The 21,789-nt window shown below is 38.0% G+C and overlaps 1 protein-coding gene across 1 annotated transcript; it reads right to left on the reverse strand.

The window, feature by feature from the left end:
• Positions 1 to 9,630: 9,630 nt before the first annotated feature.
• Positions 9,631 to 16,287, reverse strand: LOC139732076 (solute carrier family 2, facilitated glucose transporter member 3-like). Its single transcript, XM_071642951.1, has 7 exons — positions 16,270 to 16,287; positions 15,837 to 15,996; positions 14,791 to 14,984; positions 13,433 to 13,543; positions 11,320 to 11,395; positions 10,310 to 10,437; positions 9,631 to 9,804 (listed from the first exon to the last, which is right to left on the reverse strand). The coding sequence occupies exons 1-7, from the start codon at positions 16,285 to 16,287 to the stop codon at positions 9,631 to 9,633; spliced, it is 861 nt and encodes a 286-aa protein (XP_071499052.1).
• Positions 16,288 to 21,789: the final 5,502 nt, after the last annotated feature.

The following is a 21,789-nucleotide window of genomic DNA, read 5'->3' on the forward strand; positions in this document are numbered from 1 at the left end:
CGCGAGGTCGATTTTATAAGTAAATTTGCGCATGCGCAGAACAGTTTTTTTTCCTCTGTGAACGTCCTCATCGCGAAAATCTAAAGCTGTCTATTACTTTACGCCGACATATTATGTCAACAACAAAGATAGATAGTTTAGGGCAATTCTTTTTTTTTTTTCTTAATTTTTGTCCTTCAACATCTACTGAAGATAGCATTCCATTGCCACAGATAGTTCGAGAAAAGATATCCGTACTAGGCATTGAAAACTTTGTCTTATCTTCAAAGGTTAAATCGCGAACGAGTTAAATAATGTTCAGATCGTCTTGCCATGCATACAAATGCCATATACGATACAGACATGGTGGTTCACAAAAAGATGAAAATGGCGTCTCGCTCATTCGTTAATCCTTATGGACTCAAACCTGGATCGTTTATATCAAACTCGATAACATTTGATTTACTTTCTGCTCAAATTCTTAATTAAATTCATATCCGTTTAACAGACACAGAGGAAGAGGCTCAACTATTACCTATATAAACCTCACAAACAGTAGTTTCTCGAAGAGGGAATTGCTTCTTCTTCTTCTTTTTTCACTGCTATTAGTGTAGCATGATGGTGATTCCGCACTAAGGGACAGTACAAATACTGTATATTTTCGTTTTGTCCACATTAAGGCAAATCGCGCAAATAAATCTCATGAAGCAAATGAGACACAAATGAATAGTTATGATCAGACATTAATTAGTTTAGTATTCCTCACTTATGTCAGAATGATAATTATGAACAGCGTTTTACACTGTAAGATATGTTATTAGCTATTGATGAACATGTTTTCCAGATATCCGACTCTCTGAGACTTCCTTATCTTTTTTTTTTTGGGGGGGGGGGGGGGAATATCACGGGGGGGGGGGGTCGGTTTTATTTCTATTGGTCTTGTCCCAACTTGCTTGAATGCTATCAATCCACATGGACATTATTGTTTAACAGCAACATTATCCCTGCATTTTTGTTTGTCTTGCATGCTAAGATTAACCTATCATCTCACATCACAGATCGATGGGTATACTATAGTACTCACGTGTGGGGGTTTTCACCTTGGATGGAACGAGGTAGGCTGTGATGTTGAACGCGCTTAATCAAAAGAAACGGCATTAAAACCAAACAAGCGATGAAGTATTTGATGAGTTTCTTTGAAACAACGAACAAAGAAGGAATCCCTATGACGGAGTCCTCCTTTGTCTGTCAGCGAATATAGAGTCCCACAGAGCAATATTCGTCCGCTGTTCAATATCAGTCTATCAGACGACATAGGAGAACGTCTGTCATTCTGTCTTCTTGTTCTTTATGACAACATTCTGTTGCTGGGCCGTAGGAGATTTTCTCGACAACAACGAAGCATCACAAAAGTACCATTGGACAACACAAATCACTTTTAAAGTTGTAAAACGTTATCAGTGATCATTCCAAGTTCGGGCATCCTGGTTTACGAAACACCCTTTCTCGCGCTTCTTCGATAGAAAAATGCATTCCACTGCAATATTGCAGAGGTAGAGTACTACAATGAACAAGAATTTCGAGAAGTTACCATGGATATGGAGGCCCCTGCGGTGCACAGTACGAAACCCGCTTGTCAGAGCCGACTAATTATCCGAATCTAGGAGGCGGAGATATGACAGTTGTCATGGTAATCAGATAGTTAAATGGCTTCGCATAAAAGCTCGTACATGGAATCCATACAAAAACATCTGAAAAACATCGTCTACAGCATTGTCGTCAATCGCCATAAAGTGCAAACCCCCATTGCCGTATTGTTTATCAATATGTATTACTTACAAGTAGAAGCAAGACGAAACATGAATAAAATAGAGTATGTCTGAAGAACTGTATGGCCAAAACTTATATCACTGTCAAATAGAATGACATCACTAATAACCAAAGGTGTACAGTGTACAAGAGAGTATGACTAAAGATAAAGCAAAAATATCATACAAAGCTTCACTGACACAAACACTCACACACATACCTCACAACTAAGAAAAAAACAAAACAACCGGTGATACACTGTACGATTGAAAGTGCAGGGTAAAGTTTCCTTCTAATGTGCGATGCTGTCATTTATTATGAGCAAACATTCTTAGAATGTAAATTCTATCAGGCTCTAGGACCTATGTATCCTTGACCCTGTTTCATAAAGCTGTTCGTAAAGTTACGAACAACTTACGAGCGACTGGTGATCAATTCTGATGTGCTATATTTATCGGAATTTCCATAATTCAGCACAAGAACTGATCACCAGTCGCTCGTAAGTCGTTCGTAACTTTACGAACAGCTTTATGAAACACCCCTCAGGACGATCACATAAAGACGCATGATATACCGATTGAAGGCGCGTAGAATGGTAAATGCACATGAACATGAATTACATGGGCCCGTTTCAACCAAGACAGAGGAAAGACGCGCACACAATACACCGCGAATAAAGTCCAAGCATGCGCATGTTTTATCTAATGGGAAGCTGGTTTGTTAATGTTCGTCAACACCCAGAAAACTTTACCAACGACAGGTTCAATGTATACAACAACTAATGCATTCAAACAGAATGACTTCAAGTACTTTTTGACTATTTCCACAGGAGCAATAATCTTTAGTGGATAAAATGGCCTTTCACTAGGTCCTCCGGTGGGGTAAATATCCATAGATTTTATAATCAGATCCATCAATAAAACCATGTGATGGAATGGCTGAGAAAGGGGTGTTGGTGCAGTCACGGTCGCAGGAAAGTACCGGAAAGTGATGTTATGGCGCCCTTTCTCCTTCTGTAAGCGCGTCCATGTCACATACATACACAAACATACGTACACTTACACAAACACACACACACACACACACAGAGACAAACGCACACACGCACACACACACACGCTTTAACACACGCATGCACACACATTTGCACAAACATATCAGCAATTACACATGTGATTTATAACACAAAGTTGCTGCTCTTTTGTTTTTCGTTTTTCTCTTTATTTATGTTTTCCTTTACTCACTTCTTTGAAAAAAAAAATGGAAATGCTACCAAGGTGCTTATGATATGATTTTAAGGCATCCATTAAATTCCATCTGGCAGATTTCTGCAGCTCATAGATATGAATTTGCATACATTTATTATTGTCTCCACAGATACAATATGATATAAATCTATCCTCCTATATATTAATTTGTTTAGATATAATCGTTGCACATAGAACTTCCTCACGTTAAAATGTATCATAAACATAAAATCTTTCTAGTACTATTTTGTATTGCATACCTCCTGGGCGATGTTTCATAATAATATCATCGCATTAGTGTTTGAAAGACATAAAAACAAACAAACAATCAATTCAAATCAAATTGATCAAACTGACAAAATTAAGATACATTTAGTCATAAGTGCTTTGAGAGAGCATTGAATATTAGTATCGTTCAGCCTGAAAAAGGCAACTCCATGCCATATTCACATCGGCTTGAATAAACAGTCGAACAGAATAACAGAGTTGTCGGCAAAATCACAAGTAAGATTAAAAAGAAACAAACACCAGATCACACGAGTCTCGACTACATAATCTATATATGCATATTGGAGGACGTGATGACGTCACAATCTCTCAAGTACCCGGATGACCTGCAGATCAATTTTCCATTGACTTTCATAGACTTCCATAGATTTCTTGACATAATATGTAATCAATACGAAAAGGTTGTAATTTTAGTAAGTTTTGTAGTTTATGACTTTTACAGGAAAGGTTATCTTTATCGCTAAACATTTGACCCAAAAACATGTGTTTTGTAATATTTTGTGCATATACACTGAAAGGAGAGTTATGACGTGCACGGACGTATGGTGCGACCATAATCACACATCAGTAAAAGCACGTGAAAAGCTGTACATATATTCTATAACTTCAAGATTCTGTTTGTCTGATTCGACTGTAAGAAATCAGATCAAGCCTATTTGAACATGAAGCGGAGTTTCACTTTAACCCCAAGGTTTGTTCCCCTGCGTATTTCAAATAATAGGAAGCTTTAGATCCGCGACGCGAACGCTATATGACGACGGATCCTCCCGGGTTGGACAATGGAAACAGCTGTCTCGCCCATAACATGTGTAGAACGCCATTATTTTTTAACCTTATAGCGTCGTCTCAGCGTTTGCGTCACAGATCTAAAGCTAGCTAGTACCTTGGTACCTATCAAGTCTTGACACAATATTGAATATAATACCAAGGAGCTAGAGGTTTCATGGAACGAACATTACATATCAATCTCAAACTTGTACAGACTATGAAATCAAAACTTATTGCTATCAAAGGTGTTTTCATGCAGATGACCTGGTTGAGGCACGACCTTATTTTTCATCTAGATCTTGGAAGCATCGACAATTTTCATATATTCGTATATAATTGCTAATTTGTATATATAAAATGTTATCTGACAGGCAAATTTCAGTTAAAGCAGAAGACGGTTTAAATCAAACAGAAAATGAAGAAAGAAAAGGAGAGCACACACTGCTCTTTTCCATGAGTTCAGCACACGTATTACCTGCAAGTTCATATTTCAGGTTTGTAAAACTCTTCGTAAGGTCATTGTACTTCTGCAACGAACTGGTCTGGTATCGTGTATACGGTATCGTTGGAACTATAATCTTACATGCATCAAATTATACAAGCCGTACAAGCCAAACCTCGTAAGCTTAAAGAATTGTACAGGTGCGTGTAAACTTGTTGTCTATTGAATGGCTTGTTGATGCGTTCTGTCTCATTCCTAAATTCTTGTCATGGCAACGTGTCTGTTTCACAGACAATAACAAGAACGTGAGAACAAACTCATTCCACAACACCGTCGCATTGCATTGCATAGTTTACTGAACCGGAACTTCTTCTGAATAACATTTACTATGTGTGTATTGAGCTTGCAGGACGACAACAAACACCTTGATTTCACTCTTCTAGAAAGTGTACGGTATTTGCAACCGTTCTATATCTCTTTAACAGAGTTCTTTTGCACAATGTAAACAACGCATCAATGCTGCCTCAGCCATGTGATATGCATTTCGGTGTATGATATCCACGCTGTAGAACAAGACAGTGTCGTTATGCATGGTGGAAGCCGTACAAGTTTTGGGCGTAGGCTTCAAGGGCGTTCTTAAGAGGATCTTATTATGATGCCACGTGCTGCTACTCACTCCCATCCCAAGATTACCAAACACTTCGTGTAATGAGCCAGATGACCCTTTGCACGAAATCTTAACAATTTTCCTGTAAGCAGCATTTTTTAAAAAGAATTCTTCGAACCCCAGTGCTCCAAGTATTTATACAGCAACGGCGTAGCCAGGATTTCATCTTAGGGGGGGGGGGGGGGCGGTTAGTCTGCGAGGGAGCGAAGCGACCGAGCCCGAGCGAGCGGAGCAAGCGAGGGGGGGGGGGAGGGTGTGGGAGGGGGGTGTCCCCCCTGCCACGGTAAGAACTTTTTGCATTTGGATGTTGTAAATGGTGCAATTTGATGTATGTTTTTGCGCGTTTTATCGACGTGAAACAGTCCCACTTGTTTATGGTGGCAGTTCATTTTGATGTAGATTATTATTGAACAATTTGCCTATAAAATGGTATATATTTTAGATTCACTTCTTATATTAATTCTTTTTACTGAATATCATGAACGCGACTGAACCCGAGCGAGCGGAGCGAGCGAGGGGGTAGGGGAGGGTGTGGGAGGGGGGTGTCCCCCCTCCCATAGTAAGAACTTTTTGCATTTTGATGTTGCAAATGGTGCAGTTTGATGCATGATTTTGCGCATTTTATCGACGTGAAACAGTCCCACTTGTTTATGGTAGCAGTTTATTTTGATGTAGATTATTATTGAACAATTTGCCTATAAAATGGTATAATTCAAATACACTTCTTGTATCAATTCTTTTCATTGAATATCATGAACACGACTGAACCCGAGCGAGCGGAGCGAGCGAGGGGGAGGGGAGGGTGTGGGAGGGGGTGTCCCCCCTCCCACGGTAGGAACTTTTTGCATTTTGATGTTGCAAATGGTGCAATTTGACGCATGTTTTTGCGCGTTTTATCGACGTGAAACAGTCCCACTTGTTTAAGGTAGCAGTATATTTTAGTGTAGATTATTACTGAACAATTTGCCTATAAAATGGTATAATTCAAACACACTTCTTGTATCAATTCTTTTCATTGAATATCATGAACACGACTGGCGAGGGGGTAGGGGAGGGTGTGGGAGGGGGGTGTCTCCCCTCCCACGGTGAGAACTTTTTGCATTTTGATGTTGCAAATGGTGCAATTTGATGCATGTTTTTGCGTGTTTTAACGAGTTGAAACAGTCCCACTTGTTTAAGGTTGCAGTATATTTTAGTGTAGATTATTATTGAACAATTTGCCTATAAAATGGTATAATTTAGATACACTTCTTGTATCAATTCTTTTCACTGAATATCATGAACGCGACTAAACCCGAGCGAGCGGAGCGAGCGAGGGGGTAGGGGAGGGTGTGGGAGGGGGGTGTCCCCCCTCCCACGGTGAGAACTTTTTGCATTTTGATGTTGCAAATGGTGCAATTTGATGCATGTTTTTGCGCGTTTTATCGACGTGAAACAGTCCCACTTGTTTAAGGTAGCAGTATATTTTAGTGTAGATTATTATTGAACAATTTGCCTATAAAATGGTATAATTCAAATACACTTCTTGTATCAATTCTTTTCATTGAATATCATGAACACGACTGAACCCGAGCGAGGGGGTAGGGGAGGGTGTGGGAGGGGGGTGTCCCCCCTCCCACGGTGAGAACTTTTTGCATTTTGATGTTGCAAATGGTGCAATTTGATGCATGTTTTTGCGCGTTTTATCGACGTGAAACAGTCCCACTTGTTTAAGGTAGCAGTATATTTTAGTGTAGATTATTATTGAACAATTTGCCTATAAAATGGTATAATTCAAATACACTTCTTGTATCAATTCTTTTCATTGAATATCATGAACACGACTGAACCCGAGCGAGGGGGTAGGGGAGGGTGTGGGAGGGGGGTGTCCCCCCTCCCACGGTGAGAACTTTTTGCATTTTGATGTTGCAAATGGTGCAATTTGATGCATGTTTTTGCGCGTTTTATCGACGTGAAACAGTCCCACTTGTTTAAGGTAGCAGTATATTTTAGTGTAGATTATTATTGAACAATTTGCCTATAAAATGGTATAATTCAAATACACTTCTTGTATCAATTCTTTTCATTGAATATCATGAACACGACTGAACCCGAGCGAGGGGGTAGGGGAGGGTGTGGGAGGGGGTGTCCCCCCTCCCACGGTGAGAACTTTTTGCATTTTGATGTTGCAAATGGTGCAATTTGATGCATGTTTTTGCGTGTTTTAACGAGTTGAAACAGTCCTACTTGTTTAAGGTTGCAGTATATTTTAGTGTAGATTATTATTGAACAATTTGCCTATAAAATGGTATAATATGAATACACTAGTCTTCTTGTACTAATTCTTACACTGAATATCATGAACGCTGTCTGTTCAGCAATCAAACAGAAAAAGCATGCACACGAGGGTGTAGATAGGGGCATATCCCCTCCCACACGAAGGTGATTTTGCGTTTTCAGACCTGAAATTCAGCGATCTGGTGCAAATTTTTGGTGCGATACTTTTTCATCGAAGTGTTAAAATCACGGAATTTAGCTCTTATTCCGAATGTGCACCATCTGTGCGTATGTATAAAGTCTAGTGAGGTAGAGCTTAGGGGAAGGGGGATTCCTCTTCCCGCTCGCGGAGCTTTTGCGTTTTTAGAATTGAAATAAAGCGATCTGGGTATAGCCACAGGAGAAGGCGTGGGCGAGTGTTAACTCCAACCTTCCCTTCCCATGGAGCTTTTATCTTTTTAAGGTTGAAATTGAGATATCTCGTATACGCATATTTGATGGAATCAACATTTGGGAAATCACCAAAAAAAGAAAGAAAACACCTGATTGGGGGGGGGGGGGCTGAGGGAGGAAAGGGTCGATTAAAAGGGGAAATTCCCCTTATACATGAGGGAACCTTCAGTTTTCGGAATATAAGTGATAAGTCTTGTGCACTCAGAATTATTCAGAATTTTTTGTAAATCTAAAAAGTGTACTTAGCTAGGGAAAGAGGCACAGAGGGGGAGGGTTTGGGAGGGGGATACCCCCTCCCAAGCACGAGAGATTTTGCATATTTTGAATTGAAATTCAACGATCTGGTGCACACTTTGAGTGAAATGTATGTGCATGCATACAGTATACACGCATTTTTTTCCGCCTCCCAAATCCCCGGTCCAAATCTTAGGGGGGGGGGGGGGGGGGCGACCGCCCCCATCGCCCCCCCCCCCTGGCTACGCCAGTGTTATACAGTATCTATGTTTACTATTTGTTTTCTATATCACTGATGTGTATACCTTAGTCTGCGCGCATCTTTTCGGGATCGACAGCAACCGGTGTTACACAATGTTATCCTTTTTTTTTCATTTCTGTAACTTTTTAACCGTCAACTTGTCTTTCGGTCGTCTTTTTCACACTGCTGCTCTCCAAGCTTTCTAATTATAGACTTATCACCTCAAATCGCTTTAAACCCCTATTCTACTCTATAAGGTAGAATATTCTGTTTTGTAAAGGAATCTATTGGCCAACAGCCTCCTCTATCCTCTATTTACATCTCTTTCTCCTGAAATTTAATTGAATTAACGGTATCAAGCATCTTTCTTTGAAATTATACTTATGTCCTTGCTTCATTTGTTTACCTTAAATGGATTACACTGCACATGTTTTGTGCAAGTTTGCTTGCTTCTCGTGATAATGCATTTTAAAATAACTTAGAGAAGTAAAAAAAAAGAAGAAGAAGAAGAAACTAAAAGTTAACATAACATGATTTGTCCTTCGTTATAAAATGCACTGTTTTCACGCGGGGTCGCATCTAGTTTGACAAGGACTGATTGTCATAGTACCAGCCACGGCTTGGAACAAGAGCCTGGACTTCACATGGTGGAAGCTTTGGAGAATGGGCATGTTCTCGCCTGTGATGGTCGTGACGTGGACCCCAAGTTTCTTTTCACATTGTTCATACTTATAACGCTATACTCCTGTTCGATGAAATCACAGTCACACCCGCTCTGACAGGCTCCGTTCACCATGATATACAACTTTGAAAAATGAAAAGTTATCTGTTCGAATGCCCAATATATTATAAACTTTTCTCGGTGAAAACGGTCACTTAGTGGAAGTCACTGTGCGAAAGTGTCACAACATCTCCCCCACGTTACACTTACAACTCAAGCGGATGGCGGAGGGAATCACGGTGTGCGCTTTTAGAGGGTGAACGTATAAATCTAGAACTTTCCTCTTTCGGAGAAGGTTCTAGAACTTTCCTCCTTCGGAGAAGGTTCTAGAACTTTTCTCCTTCGGAGAAGATTGTAGAATGCAAACCATTGTCTTTACGTAATGTAAACACTCTGCCACATTGTCATCTTTTGCCCATGACAATGCGCCCTCTGTTTCTCGCTCAGCGCATGAGAGGCAAGATTTTGAATTCTCCGTCGCTACACTGCAGATGCATGAAAGTCCTATATGCACTCTTGAAAAGCTCAAGTGTTGCCTTCTTCCTCGTCTTCGGTGGGGGCGCTCTTTAACATCTCGAACCCCGTGGAGATTTCGACGAACCTTCTGTCTCTCGTTTCCGGTAAGTACAAGCATATGAAGAGTGACGTCAGGAGGAGGGAACCAGCGAAAATTGCAAATGTGTAAGCTCCAATCATGATCTGAGAACGTATAAGTAGGGATAAGAGATTTAAAAACAAATCGTTGTGAATAAGTTATTGTGAATAAATTCCTCGGTTTGCACAAAACACACTGGAAATGACGTAAGCGTATTTATTACGTTTATAATGGTACCCATTAGTTGCATAACTGTTGTTATGTTGTTTTTTTTTCGTTTATTTGCTCGTAAACAGAATAACATCATCATTCCGTTGGAAAGATGCACCCCCTCCCCACCCCCCCCCCCCCCCCAAAAAAAAAAAAAAGACAAGACGACACCAACAGTGATCTGGAATTTGCCGGTCACGAATGGCAGACCTGAAGACGGGAATGCATGTAAGACTTTAGTAAACGCTCCTGACACACACACCCTCACATGTTTATGAATATATATATATATATACATATATATGCACATAAATTACACACATGATTATGTGCAAAGTACGTGATATTATATTTTGTAAATACGTGCATAATACAACATCTGTGTATTTCCTCTCTCACCATCGCTCCAGGTACAATCAGTTGGATCAGGACGTCTGTCCACAGGTTGATCTGCTGTGAGATGTTTAGAGCGGCTTGTCGGGGAGCACGTGACCATAACTCCGAACAGACTAGTGACGTCATCGTTCCTATTAGACCACGTGATGAAAAAAAGAAGAAGAAAATACGCAGATGGAAGCGATTATGGCAGATACGGCATAAAAACCAAGCAAAACAAATTAAACCCGAAAATCAACAAACAGTATCAAAATGAGAAAGCGAGATATTCAAACTCATGGTGAAATTTGTGTCAAGTTTTCATTTTCTGCCGCATCATTTTTTTTTTCACCATAACCTTATCACGACCACTTCTACTATCGTCAAGCCTTGCTCCCCCTTTCTCAGCATCGTCGTCGACATTGTCGGCATCATAATGGATCGCTGATATGAATTCTAACATCATTGATATGAATAACACATCACTCTCAATACCATCGTCAGCATCGTTGTTACGGTCATCGACGAAATGGTCATTGTAATCGTCAACATCACAGTGATTTTCACTGCCGCAATCTGATGACAGATTTTCGTTATGATATATATTTATATATCGTCCACAATGACCTCACACAACAGAAACTTGACACTCGCCAACTTGCACCGACCGAGAGCAATCGTGTCTGTTCGGCTTGTAAGATCATGATTAATGCACATCAGCTTGCGCAAGTGTATCGCAATGTTCACACCGACACTGCGGAGCGCTTGAATAAGGTCCTACACTTTTTAAACTCTTATTTCTCAATTAATGAAACAAAATTTCTTCATGAGGAATGCCATGAGATATACTGTTCAGCGTTACGCAACAGCACCATTATGTTTCTGGACCTTTTCTAAGGACTTCATAGCCATTTCTTCATATGACCTGTTACCTTTGGCAAAAAGTATATCATTCCTTTGAAAGACATCATAATCTATGCCGGATTCTATTTTATGCTTTGTCACGTTTGATAACTACTTTTTTACACGCTTACCCGGACCCACGGCGAAGGCGGTGAAAAAGGCGCATACACAGCAGACGGCGAGCCATCTCAGCCAATCAACTCGCTCCTGCATGGGTGTTGGAGGGATGAGAAATTGAGGAAAAAGCATGATTATGCAGAATAGCATATTAGTATGATATTAGCCTGCCTAAGCTCTTCAGTATGTTACACATGGAATGGACAGTCAACCATTTTGTCACTTTCGTCCAGATTAAACGTAATGGATATTTTTCTTAAACATTGCAGTCTATATGCATTATTTCATTTAACTATCATAATCATTGCACATAATTTTTATGCAAATTAGACGAGCCTGTGACGTCATGACTTCCCTTGTCTATCTTTGGTCGCCAAATCAAAGTCATTTTTTTGTCACTGATTTATCGTCCACTGCCTAGTATAAAGTATTATTATATAGCACATAACTTAATAGTCATTGTAAGTTTTGAATAATGCTGAAAACTTTAAATGAGGATCAAATTTCGCAATTTGGATTTATTCTTATATAAAGAGAGAAAGAGCTTTTTGTTCATTTTCCCCCCTTGAGCTAATGAAGGTAAAGAGATGTGCGGGATTGACGTCATCACTTTATGTGATTCGATAATATTTGACTGTTAAAGCATTTTCGGTTAAAGCGGTTAAGAAAGAGAAATTCAAAAGAAAATAATTATGGGATATCTTTAATTCTAACTTCAAGAATATTCCTTGTTATGTTACAAGTGAGGTATCACTGGAAAGGTGTTATTTTGCTGCATTAAATGATCGACTAAACTTTAAAATATTAAAAATGGCTCTTAATCCCATTTCGCGATCAAACTCCTCACTTCGTGAAGTCACGTGAAGTCATTAAAACTCAATTAATTTCTCACTTCTGAATGATGTTCATGAATCCTCTATTTCTGTGCTATTGTTAAAGTTAATTCTGTTGATTAAAATCAACACACACTTCAATCAGCAGCAGTTTTACATTAACCCTCAGTCTGCTACCTTCATTCCCTGTCCATAGGTTTGTGTGTGAAATTTGTGCACATTATTTTGAGTCATTGGCTCCGAAAGGGTTACCTTATAATTCAAGAGGATCGCTAGCAACAACCAACGTTTCAAGGAGCAATGGAAGAGGTAGGGTATAAAGGTCTCGATGAAAAATTCGTGATATCCACAAAATATAATACCTTACTTCAAAATGTAATATGTTTTTTTTTTCAATTCAAAGGTTTTATTTTCACTTCTTTCAACAGAATGTACAACAGAATGTACAAATGTAATAAGTTGAAGTATATAAAAAAAGAAACGTTTCTTGTAAAGGCTTACGTGAAATGCAACGGCAAGAATTAGTACACTGACGATGAAGAAGAGAACGAAATACGGGTAAAGAAGTAAAGGCCTGCGTGGGAGAGTTGTTAAATTTCCGTAGAACTGCAAAAAACAAGCAAATACAGGAGAATTAAGTTGTGGAGTAACGTTCGCGTTCTTATCAATTCTGAATATGATACAATTACACAAGCATGACCGAATCTAAATCGCTAGCTGTCTTATAAGTTTGCATGTTAATTAATATGCGCGTAATGATGGTCAGCAAAAATATAGCACAATGTTTGTCGTTCATTTAACACTACTTCATGATAACACACTGAATGATACGTAAAGGAAGTACTGACTGATAAAAGAACAACAAAAAAGATAGATTTATTACCATTGTTATATTACCGATATCGTTTTACACAAGCTATACTGTCACAATAAACATTATTACTATTTTTTTTTTATCAGAAACTTGAATGTGACCTAATCTATGAGAATTCCATTTTTCCGATTGCGGACACATGACAGTTTCTATGAAAGTAAAATTAAAACATAGCATTTCACTGTCATCTTGGGCGTTTTTTATCTTGTCGATCATATTGTTTCACAACCTCCTGTCATCACCGTCTCTCTCTCTCTCTTTCTCTCCCTCTTTATCCATTCACTCACAGAGCAGTACACACACACACACACACACACACACACACACAGGTATATGTGTATGGCTTAGATAAAGGTCTTCCAAATGTCAATGACGTTATGTCTTCTCAAAGCAGAAGTTAATTGCTTACAAGAAACCTACCACTACAATCGTCACGGCAGTAAATATCCCGCCCCAAGCCACGGTCGCCACAGACACTTCGGCGGGGGTCATTCCCGCTAGCTGAAAGACTTCAGTTGAATAGAATATCAACTGCAAAAGATATCATGAACACGAGGGGACATTAAGTCAGATTTCCTTCTTCAATATCAAGTATTAATACAGTTAATTTATTCAGTTCCCTTTCTTCAATATTGAGTATATCTTTCAGTTTGAAAATTTTAATTCTGTCGCAATATGCTCTAATTGCAAACATATAAATTTGATTATTATTTGATACGATTTGGAATTTTGTTTTTCGAGTGATCTTCGCTTTTTTACTATATCACTCCTTTCCATCAATATTTGCACTTTTTGTCACCATTGCAAAGTATACATTGCGTTTATTCATTATTTTATTTCATATCAACTTTATAATCTGCATTACATTGCTTACAAACTGTTAACAATTTTTAATGGGTACTTTGCATATGTATCACCATTTTAATTGGATAGAAACAAAAATAAAAGTGAACCTAATTGCCTACTCTCTGATCTAGTGTCAACAGCGATAAGTAAAAGTCATTATTTTTCTATAGTGTGGCCCGAATACCCCCTCCCCTTCCGCTGCTCTTGCTAGAAAGAAAATATGAAACAACAATCCTTATCGCCATCAGTTAATCCATTCTGTATTTTCCCCATATCAAATACACGCGCACAGGTGCAACGTGAGACATTATATAGATGATGACTGGCGGGGGAGGGAACATACCGAATGTTCCACCCGAAGGGTTTGAAATGCTATTGAGGGAGGTTATAAGTCCCGAGACGAAGTCGAGGGACTTATAGCCTCCCGAAATAGCATTTCAAACCCTGAGGATTGAACGTTTGGTACATGTTCCCGACAACAAAAGTCATCATCTGTTATATTATATGGGTTAGTCAAATACGTCAACGTCAACCACCAAAGATCGTAGAGATTCAGTGTACTTACGCGTAGCTAGCGTAGCCCGACCGGCACGCTTTTAATACACAGTGCGCTACACAGCGACTGGGCTGCTGTAGTTACAGTGTACGATCTTTGCAACCACCAGCATGCATGCAGAGCACAACGCACTCGATCGCTCGCTCGCGCAGAGCCAAATTCACTGTTCGCGCGTGGGTGGCCGATCCTACGCCTTCTGTCATTTGTTACGTGAAAATGTTCTCCCATGGGAGAACATTATCAAGAATGTTCGCCCATGGGCGAACATAACGAATGTACCTCCATCACGTGACTCTGTTTAGCCAATCACTAACCGGTATTTGACTAACCCATTTAATATAAGAGATTCAACCGCGCCTTAACCGCGTGCACTGACCGTGTTAATACCGGAAAGTTGCATCCCGGCAAGCAGGATGGCGCAGGACAAGAGCGGCATCTTCCAGTTGGGATCGCGGACCAAGAGGACGTCCCATTCGTTGACCCTGCAGATCCGCTCCTCGTTTCGATGCTCCTCTCGTAGCGACTGTATCTCCTTCTCAACGTCCTCCACGTTGCGGAGCTGGCGAAAAGCTTGGTATGGTGGATCAGAAGGGGGGGGGGGATTGAGTAGCGATGAGAAAGCCTCAATGAATCATCTAAAGTTGAATGTCGAAAGTTTACCTTGTACTTTCCTTAGACGCACAACCCCCCCCCCCCAAAAAAAAAGAGAAAACCCAAAAATATAACAAACAAATTTTCACTTCTCTTAATACAAATGTAATTTCTCGTTTTAAAATCATATATTTGGTAATATATGTATATATCTCAGTGTTACCCCCCCCCCCCAAAAAAAAAAGAAAAGAAAAGAGAGAAAGATACAGTCAAATCATTTATATTTTCATTTCTGTCCCTGTTAACTTGAAACGGCTCAAATTACACTTGAACCCATTGTCTATATCAACCAGGTACGTTCTGTCTAAAGGCATTTTAGAATGTCATAATGGAGTCAATTTGAGCATACCCCTCCCCCTTCAAATTTCAGAACTGAAGTGAAACGAGTTTGTTGACGTAGGTATGCCACACGAAAAAAAAAACGACAACCATGAATCCTTCTTGTAATCTAAAGTCTCTTTGATGTCTGACTTTGAACATAATATTGTTGCTATGGGCAACTATTTTGCAAGTGTGAGATCCAATCGTAAACTTTTTTTTTTCATTCAGCATGTCCCTGACGCGCTTCTGCTCTCGATTTCATAAAAAGAAAAATGTTATGACAGCAACTCTTGCTGAACTAACCTTCCCATAGCAACAGCCAATCAGGAAGCTGGATTCTTGTCATTACCATGACAATTGCCATTCCATTATAAGTTGCTATCCTATCAACTTTTTTTAATGAAATGGGACCCTGGGCTCCCAAAGGGGCCGTTATTACACTGTAAATACCTCCTGCTGCTCTCTCCTCTGCGTATTTTTCGAGCAAAAGCCATCGCGGACTCTCTGGGCAGAAGAGGAGAAAACCTATCTGAATTAGGTCGATGAGGGCAGTAAATCCTAATGCCAGAGGCCAGACGACAGGATCGGAAAATACGAAAACGCCGAAGAGCTGAGCGGGAAAAAAAGGAACACAAAACATCAGTAATGAGAGAGTTTTATCAGATGGGGCATAATGTATTCAGTGGTTATAATTATGAGGTAAAAACGAATTGATTATAGTAAAATATTGATATGGAGAGAAAAAAAAATCACACTTCAGAGCATGACATTTAATGACAGACAAAATATGGATTATTCCCCTTTTCATATTTTCACGCCTCGAGGTTGATTTTACTTTGAAGAGTAACGATTCCTGCGAGATTGTTCAAGCAATTGATATCACACATGTTTCAAGATTCATGTTGAACGAATATAATAGCGAATTAACAGTCAGGACGTTTGGTCAACAAGGTCAACAATATTGTGAGGGAGAACCAAGAAAAAAATCGTTAATCTGTGTTAATGCTTACTTACTGGTCCTCTGATAAAAATCGAGAAATATGTAACGGAAGAGCCATACTGAAACTTTAGACCACGAATTTAAAACAAATCGAGAGCAAAATGAAACCAAATGATTTAAGGTGGGTAGCGCCATTCCTCACAGAATACGCGAGGGGGCGTTCAACTTAACTCGCCAGACCAATCGATACCAAATTGAACTCATATAAATGAACGCTCGATAATTTACTCACCGAAGCTACCCGATCAATATCCCACCCGTTACTAATAGATGATTAATGCTAATGGGCATTCAGTAGACTGACCTACTTTCCTAGTCAATATCAAGAAGTGAATGCTCGATTTTATAAACGGAACATTCGCTCTGACTCACCTGACCGATCAATATTCCGCTGGTGAATAGGACATTGTGAAGTCGCGGTACATACCTCCCAAGTCGACGGGGGCATATTTCTCTGAGGTACGTGGGCACGATGGTGAGAGATACCCCTGATCACAATGTTGCAAAAATAAATACCACGGTATAGATGGATAAACAAATATTATGACAGAAATAGACAAACGAGATAATAAGAGTATAAATATATACAAATACATAGACCAATTTGTAGACAAAGGAACTGTGGAAAGAAATTTAAACGTTTTTTTGAAGTGTTCAAAAAGATATAGTAATTGGCTGTTTTGTACTGTCTACTTCGTAACAGACGAATATATTTGAATCTCATTTGTCTGAATTGATTTTTCAGAGACACTGCTAAGGTTATTTCTACCAAGATCATGAAAGTGAAAGGGCTGTTGATGTAGGTAGCTTTTTTTTTTTCATTCTATTTCATTTATTTCCAATTTCATCGTTGGTTTACAAAGTTTTCTTAAAAACAAACAAACAAACAAACAAACAAACAAACAAACAAGCAAACAAGAATGCATGGTATCAAATAGATAGTGGCGGAATCATGGGAAGCACAAGAATAGGATATTGAAAATGCTCCCTACAGCACTAATGGTTCACAAAACCATTCCTGCTAAAAGAACACGTCTAAAGCAACGAGAAAGCCCAGGCAAATTTTAACATGAGATCTTAGAGGCATCAAGCGACGAAGGCAGACAATGTTATGGAATACACTTTAATTTGAAACGTTTTACTTTTCTTTGTGACGTCACAGATATAATTGAATGAACCGAAACTGAGTAATATCAATGGCTCGGATTTTGGAGCATTGAATACGATGATGTGATATGGATCACAGCCATTGACGATTTGCGCAGAAATTATGCCTACCACACCTATTACCTTACCGACACTGAAGCCAATTACAGCGCGACCGAGTATGAGCAGTTCCGGGGATCCAGCGGCCTGGCTACTTGCCATGCTGATAGACGCCACGATTGAGATAAAGTCGTTGAAGATGAGACTGCGACATCTTTAAGTAGGACAAATTAAAATAATCATCGGTCATGGAAAACTGATACATACGTCCATATTTGTGATTTTTGAGATAATAAGAACCCTCTTATGAAACATGAAAGGGTATAGAATTCTCAGAGGAATTCAAAGTTTTTTTTTTTTTTCCAACTTTATTTTCCCAATTCACATGCTGCTTCATATACCAAATACATGCAAAATAATGAATAGTACATTATGGAAAAAAACATACATGTATAACATAGAAAACTATGGTATAAGAGCTTGCCATTTGCTCACATGAAAATCTAGACGATTCTTTTTCATAGCTATGATGCGTTCTGTATTTTCCAAATGCTTCATAGAAAACAGAAACGGATTTAGAGTTGGAATGATATTTTTGATTTTACAAGAAAATATAAAATATTTTGCATAATAGATAATTGTATTCACGAAATGTCCCCTTTCAACATGCAAAGTTCCAAAACAGATTTCTTCATCTGTGAACATAACATTGCGGACATTTTTAGCTTTGAGCCAAAAAAATACTTCATACCAGAAGGATGACACATGGGTACATTTCAGAAATAAATGTAATAATGTCTGTGGATGAGAGTCACAAAAATTACAAAGTGCAGAATCACTGATACCTATTTTACATAGATAATATTGAGTAGCGATTTTTCTATGTACGAACTTAAATTGAAAATTACGAATTCTGTTCTCTATCGATAATCTATAGATCAAAGAAAATCGAAACTTCCATAACAAAGAATCTTGTAAGTTCAACAGTAAATCAGTTTCCCATTTTACTTGATGGTCTGTCTCTGAAAGCGTGGTTTTATGATTCTTTACAAAGTATGGGTAACAAAAATTTGAAAATCTTTTGGATTTAAGAAAATTGTTCAGTAGAAGATCACAAGGATTCGAAAGTAATACAACACTTTGACAATCCATATTTTGTTTTATGGTGAATTTCCATTCTTGAGGAATTGCATATACTATTGAAAAATAAATCAGGAATGACCCTGGATTAAATTTCTGTAATATTTGGTCATAATTCATGAAGGAACCATCAGGGTTGATAATATTTCCTATGTAAATCATGTTTGATTCAAACAAATTTCTAGAATAAATAGGCTGACCATCAACTAAAATATGGGAATTAAACCATAATGGCTGTGAAACAATTTCCTTGAATTTAACTGGATTGTAGTACTTGTAATGACACCATGCAAAGAGAACATTGTACCAAAAAATATCAATATTATCATTTAGAATAAGGTGCCGAGGTGAAAGATTCCATTTAAAGAACATATCACCGCCCATAGTTTTTACATACATTCTAAGAAAAACTTTGTGTTTACTCTCATTTTCTTTATCAAGGTACCTCTTTACCCAAGTTATTTTCATACCAGAGGTAAAAGATTGCAGATGCGGCATTTTCAGACCACCCTCATCATAATCATTATACAACAAAGAACGTTTTATCTTATCGTTCTTATAACTCCATAAAAACCCAAAGAATAATTTTTGAACCTCATCAAAGAAAGATGGAGGAGGATTTGGCAATATACTTAAAGGATAAATCAATTTTGGAATTATCAAAGATTTTATAATAACAATTTTTCCATACAGTGTCAAAGATCTACAATTCCACAAATGCAAAAGTGCTCTTATTTCTGCAATTTTAGGTTTGAAATTCAAATCATAATCGTTGGTACAATCAGAGAGGGGAATCTTTATTCCTAGATACATAAACAAATCTGTTGGCCAAATAAATGGAATGTCTCGACACAATGTTTCTGAAAAACCTCCAAGTCTGACTACATTGCATTTCTCAAGGTTTATTTTTAGGCCTGACATTTCTCTGAAACTATCCAACACTCCAAGACATTTTCTTAGATTCAATTCATTCGGCTTCAAAAACATAATTGTGTCGTCTGCATATTGACATATTTTCACATCTATATCGTATATTCTTAATCCCTTGATTTCCTCATTTTGTCGCATTAAACAGCCAAGTAACTCAACTGCAATTATAAAAAGATATGGAGATAAAGGACAACCTTGTCTCACTCCACGTTGTATATCAAAAGATTTCGAAGAAAACCCATTATTTATTACGCAACCCTCAATTTTGCAGTATAGCAATTTGACCCACTGAATAAAAGACTGATCAAAACCAAAGGTATAAAGAGCATAATATAAGAAATCCCAATCTAACATATCAAAGGCTTTTTCAAAATCAATGCTTAAAGCAATACCTTCCATGTTATGCATTTCACAATAATGTTTTATATCAATGAACAACCGTATAATTTCTCCTATGTATCTACCTTTCAGGAAACCATATTGATCCCTACTTATTATATAAGGTAAAACCTTTTTAAGTCTTTGGGAGAGAATTTTTGCCAAAATCTTGTAGTCACTATTAAGAAGTGATATTGGACGCCAGTTCTTTAAAAGTAACAGGTCTTTACCTTTTTTTGGAATCAAAGTTATAATGCTTCTTCGCATTGAATGTGGAAGAGATTTTTCCTCAAAACATTTATTATACATAGAACATAACAAATCTCTAATCTGAAACCAAAATATTTTGTAAAACTCGATGGGTAAACCATCAGATCCCGGTGTTTTATCGTTTGCAAACGACATTAAAGTTTCATAACATTCTTTCTCTGAAATCTTTCCCCCAATGAATCGTTCTTCATTCTGATGCAGTGTAGGTAACACCAAATTTTTAATTGGATCAACATCTAACTTTTTCAGATTGTCTTTGGTATATAACCGGAGATAAAATAACCTTTCTTCTTCAAGAATATCAGTTGCATCGGTTAAAATACCATTGTTTGTAGATAATCGAGAAATACACTTCTGTTGAAAATTTCTCTTTTCCAAATTAAAAAAAATACTTAGTATTACGTTCACCTTCAGCAATCCATTTGGCTTTGGTGCGGACAATTATACCACGCACGACTTCTTCCTGTAATTCTTCATATTCCCTTTCTTTCCTTTTCAGATTCTTCAATAACACATTGTTATCATTCAAATTATCTGTATTACGCAATTTATTAATTTCTGATTCTAATTTACTTAATCTTTTCTGACGGACACTTTTATTTTCTTTTGAAATTTTAATACACTTTTGTCTTCCTTTGTATTTCAAATATTCCCAAGTCTTTATTGGGTTCGAATCTTTGTTTTCAGTCAAAACTAAATCTACTACACTTTGTATCTTTTCCACATTTTTTGCCGAAGCTAAAATAGATGTGTTGAGTTTCCAAAATCCCGGCCCCCGCTTTGCAACGGACTTCATTAACATCAAAGAAATCAAAGAATGGTCCGTTTTATATCCAAAGCGGATATCACATTTTTCAACTGAAGTGGTTAAGCTTTGGGATATCAAAAAAATAATCAATACGACTTCCTATCTTACTGTCATGAGACATCCAAGTGTATTTCAATTTTGATAAATTAAAGGATCTCCATATATCAATCAAATCAAAATCTAACATTATATCAGTTATGGCCTTGAAGCATCGTGGATGATTTTGGATCAAATTCGGAAATTTATCTAACTTAGCATCTAAAATTGTATTAAAATCACCACCGATTACATATGGTTCTTCCCCGTGCATTGCAAGTAGCTTATGCAGATCAGCAAAAAAAAAATATCGTTGTCATTATTGGGGCCGTAAATATTACCGAGTGTTAACAAATTTGCATTTAATTTCAGGATGACCAACAATATTCTACCATTGTCATCTCTAACAGTGTTTACTATTTCAAAAGTTGCAGAAGGTTTCAAAAGCATACATACTCCTGCACTGTCAGATCGACCATGGTTGAATATGATTTTATATCCCCATTCTTGACACCATCTTTTTTCTGAATCTGGTGAAGAATGTGTTTCTTGTAAGAAAATCACATGATAATCTGAATTTCTTATCCAATTAAAAACGCATCGTCTTTTAAAGGGGTTTCCAAGTCCCCTCACAT

The sequence above is a fragment of the Diadema antillarum genome, unplaced genomic scaffold (genome assembly GCF_040938485.1).
Source record: "Diadema antillarum isolate AM-2024a unplaced genomic scaffold, OU_Dant_1.0 seq00000398_RagTag, whole genome shotgun sequence".
Classification (NCBI taxonomy): domain Eukaryota; kingdom Metazoa; phylum Echinodermata; class Echinoidea; order Diadematoida; family Diadematidae; genus Diadema; species Diadema antillarum.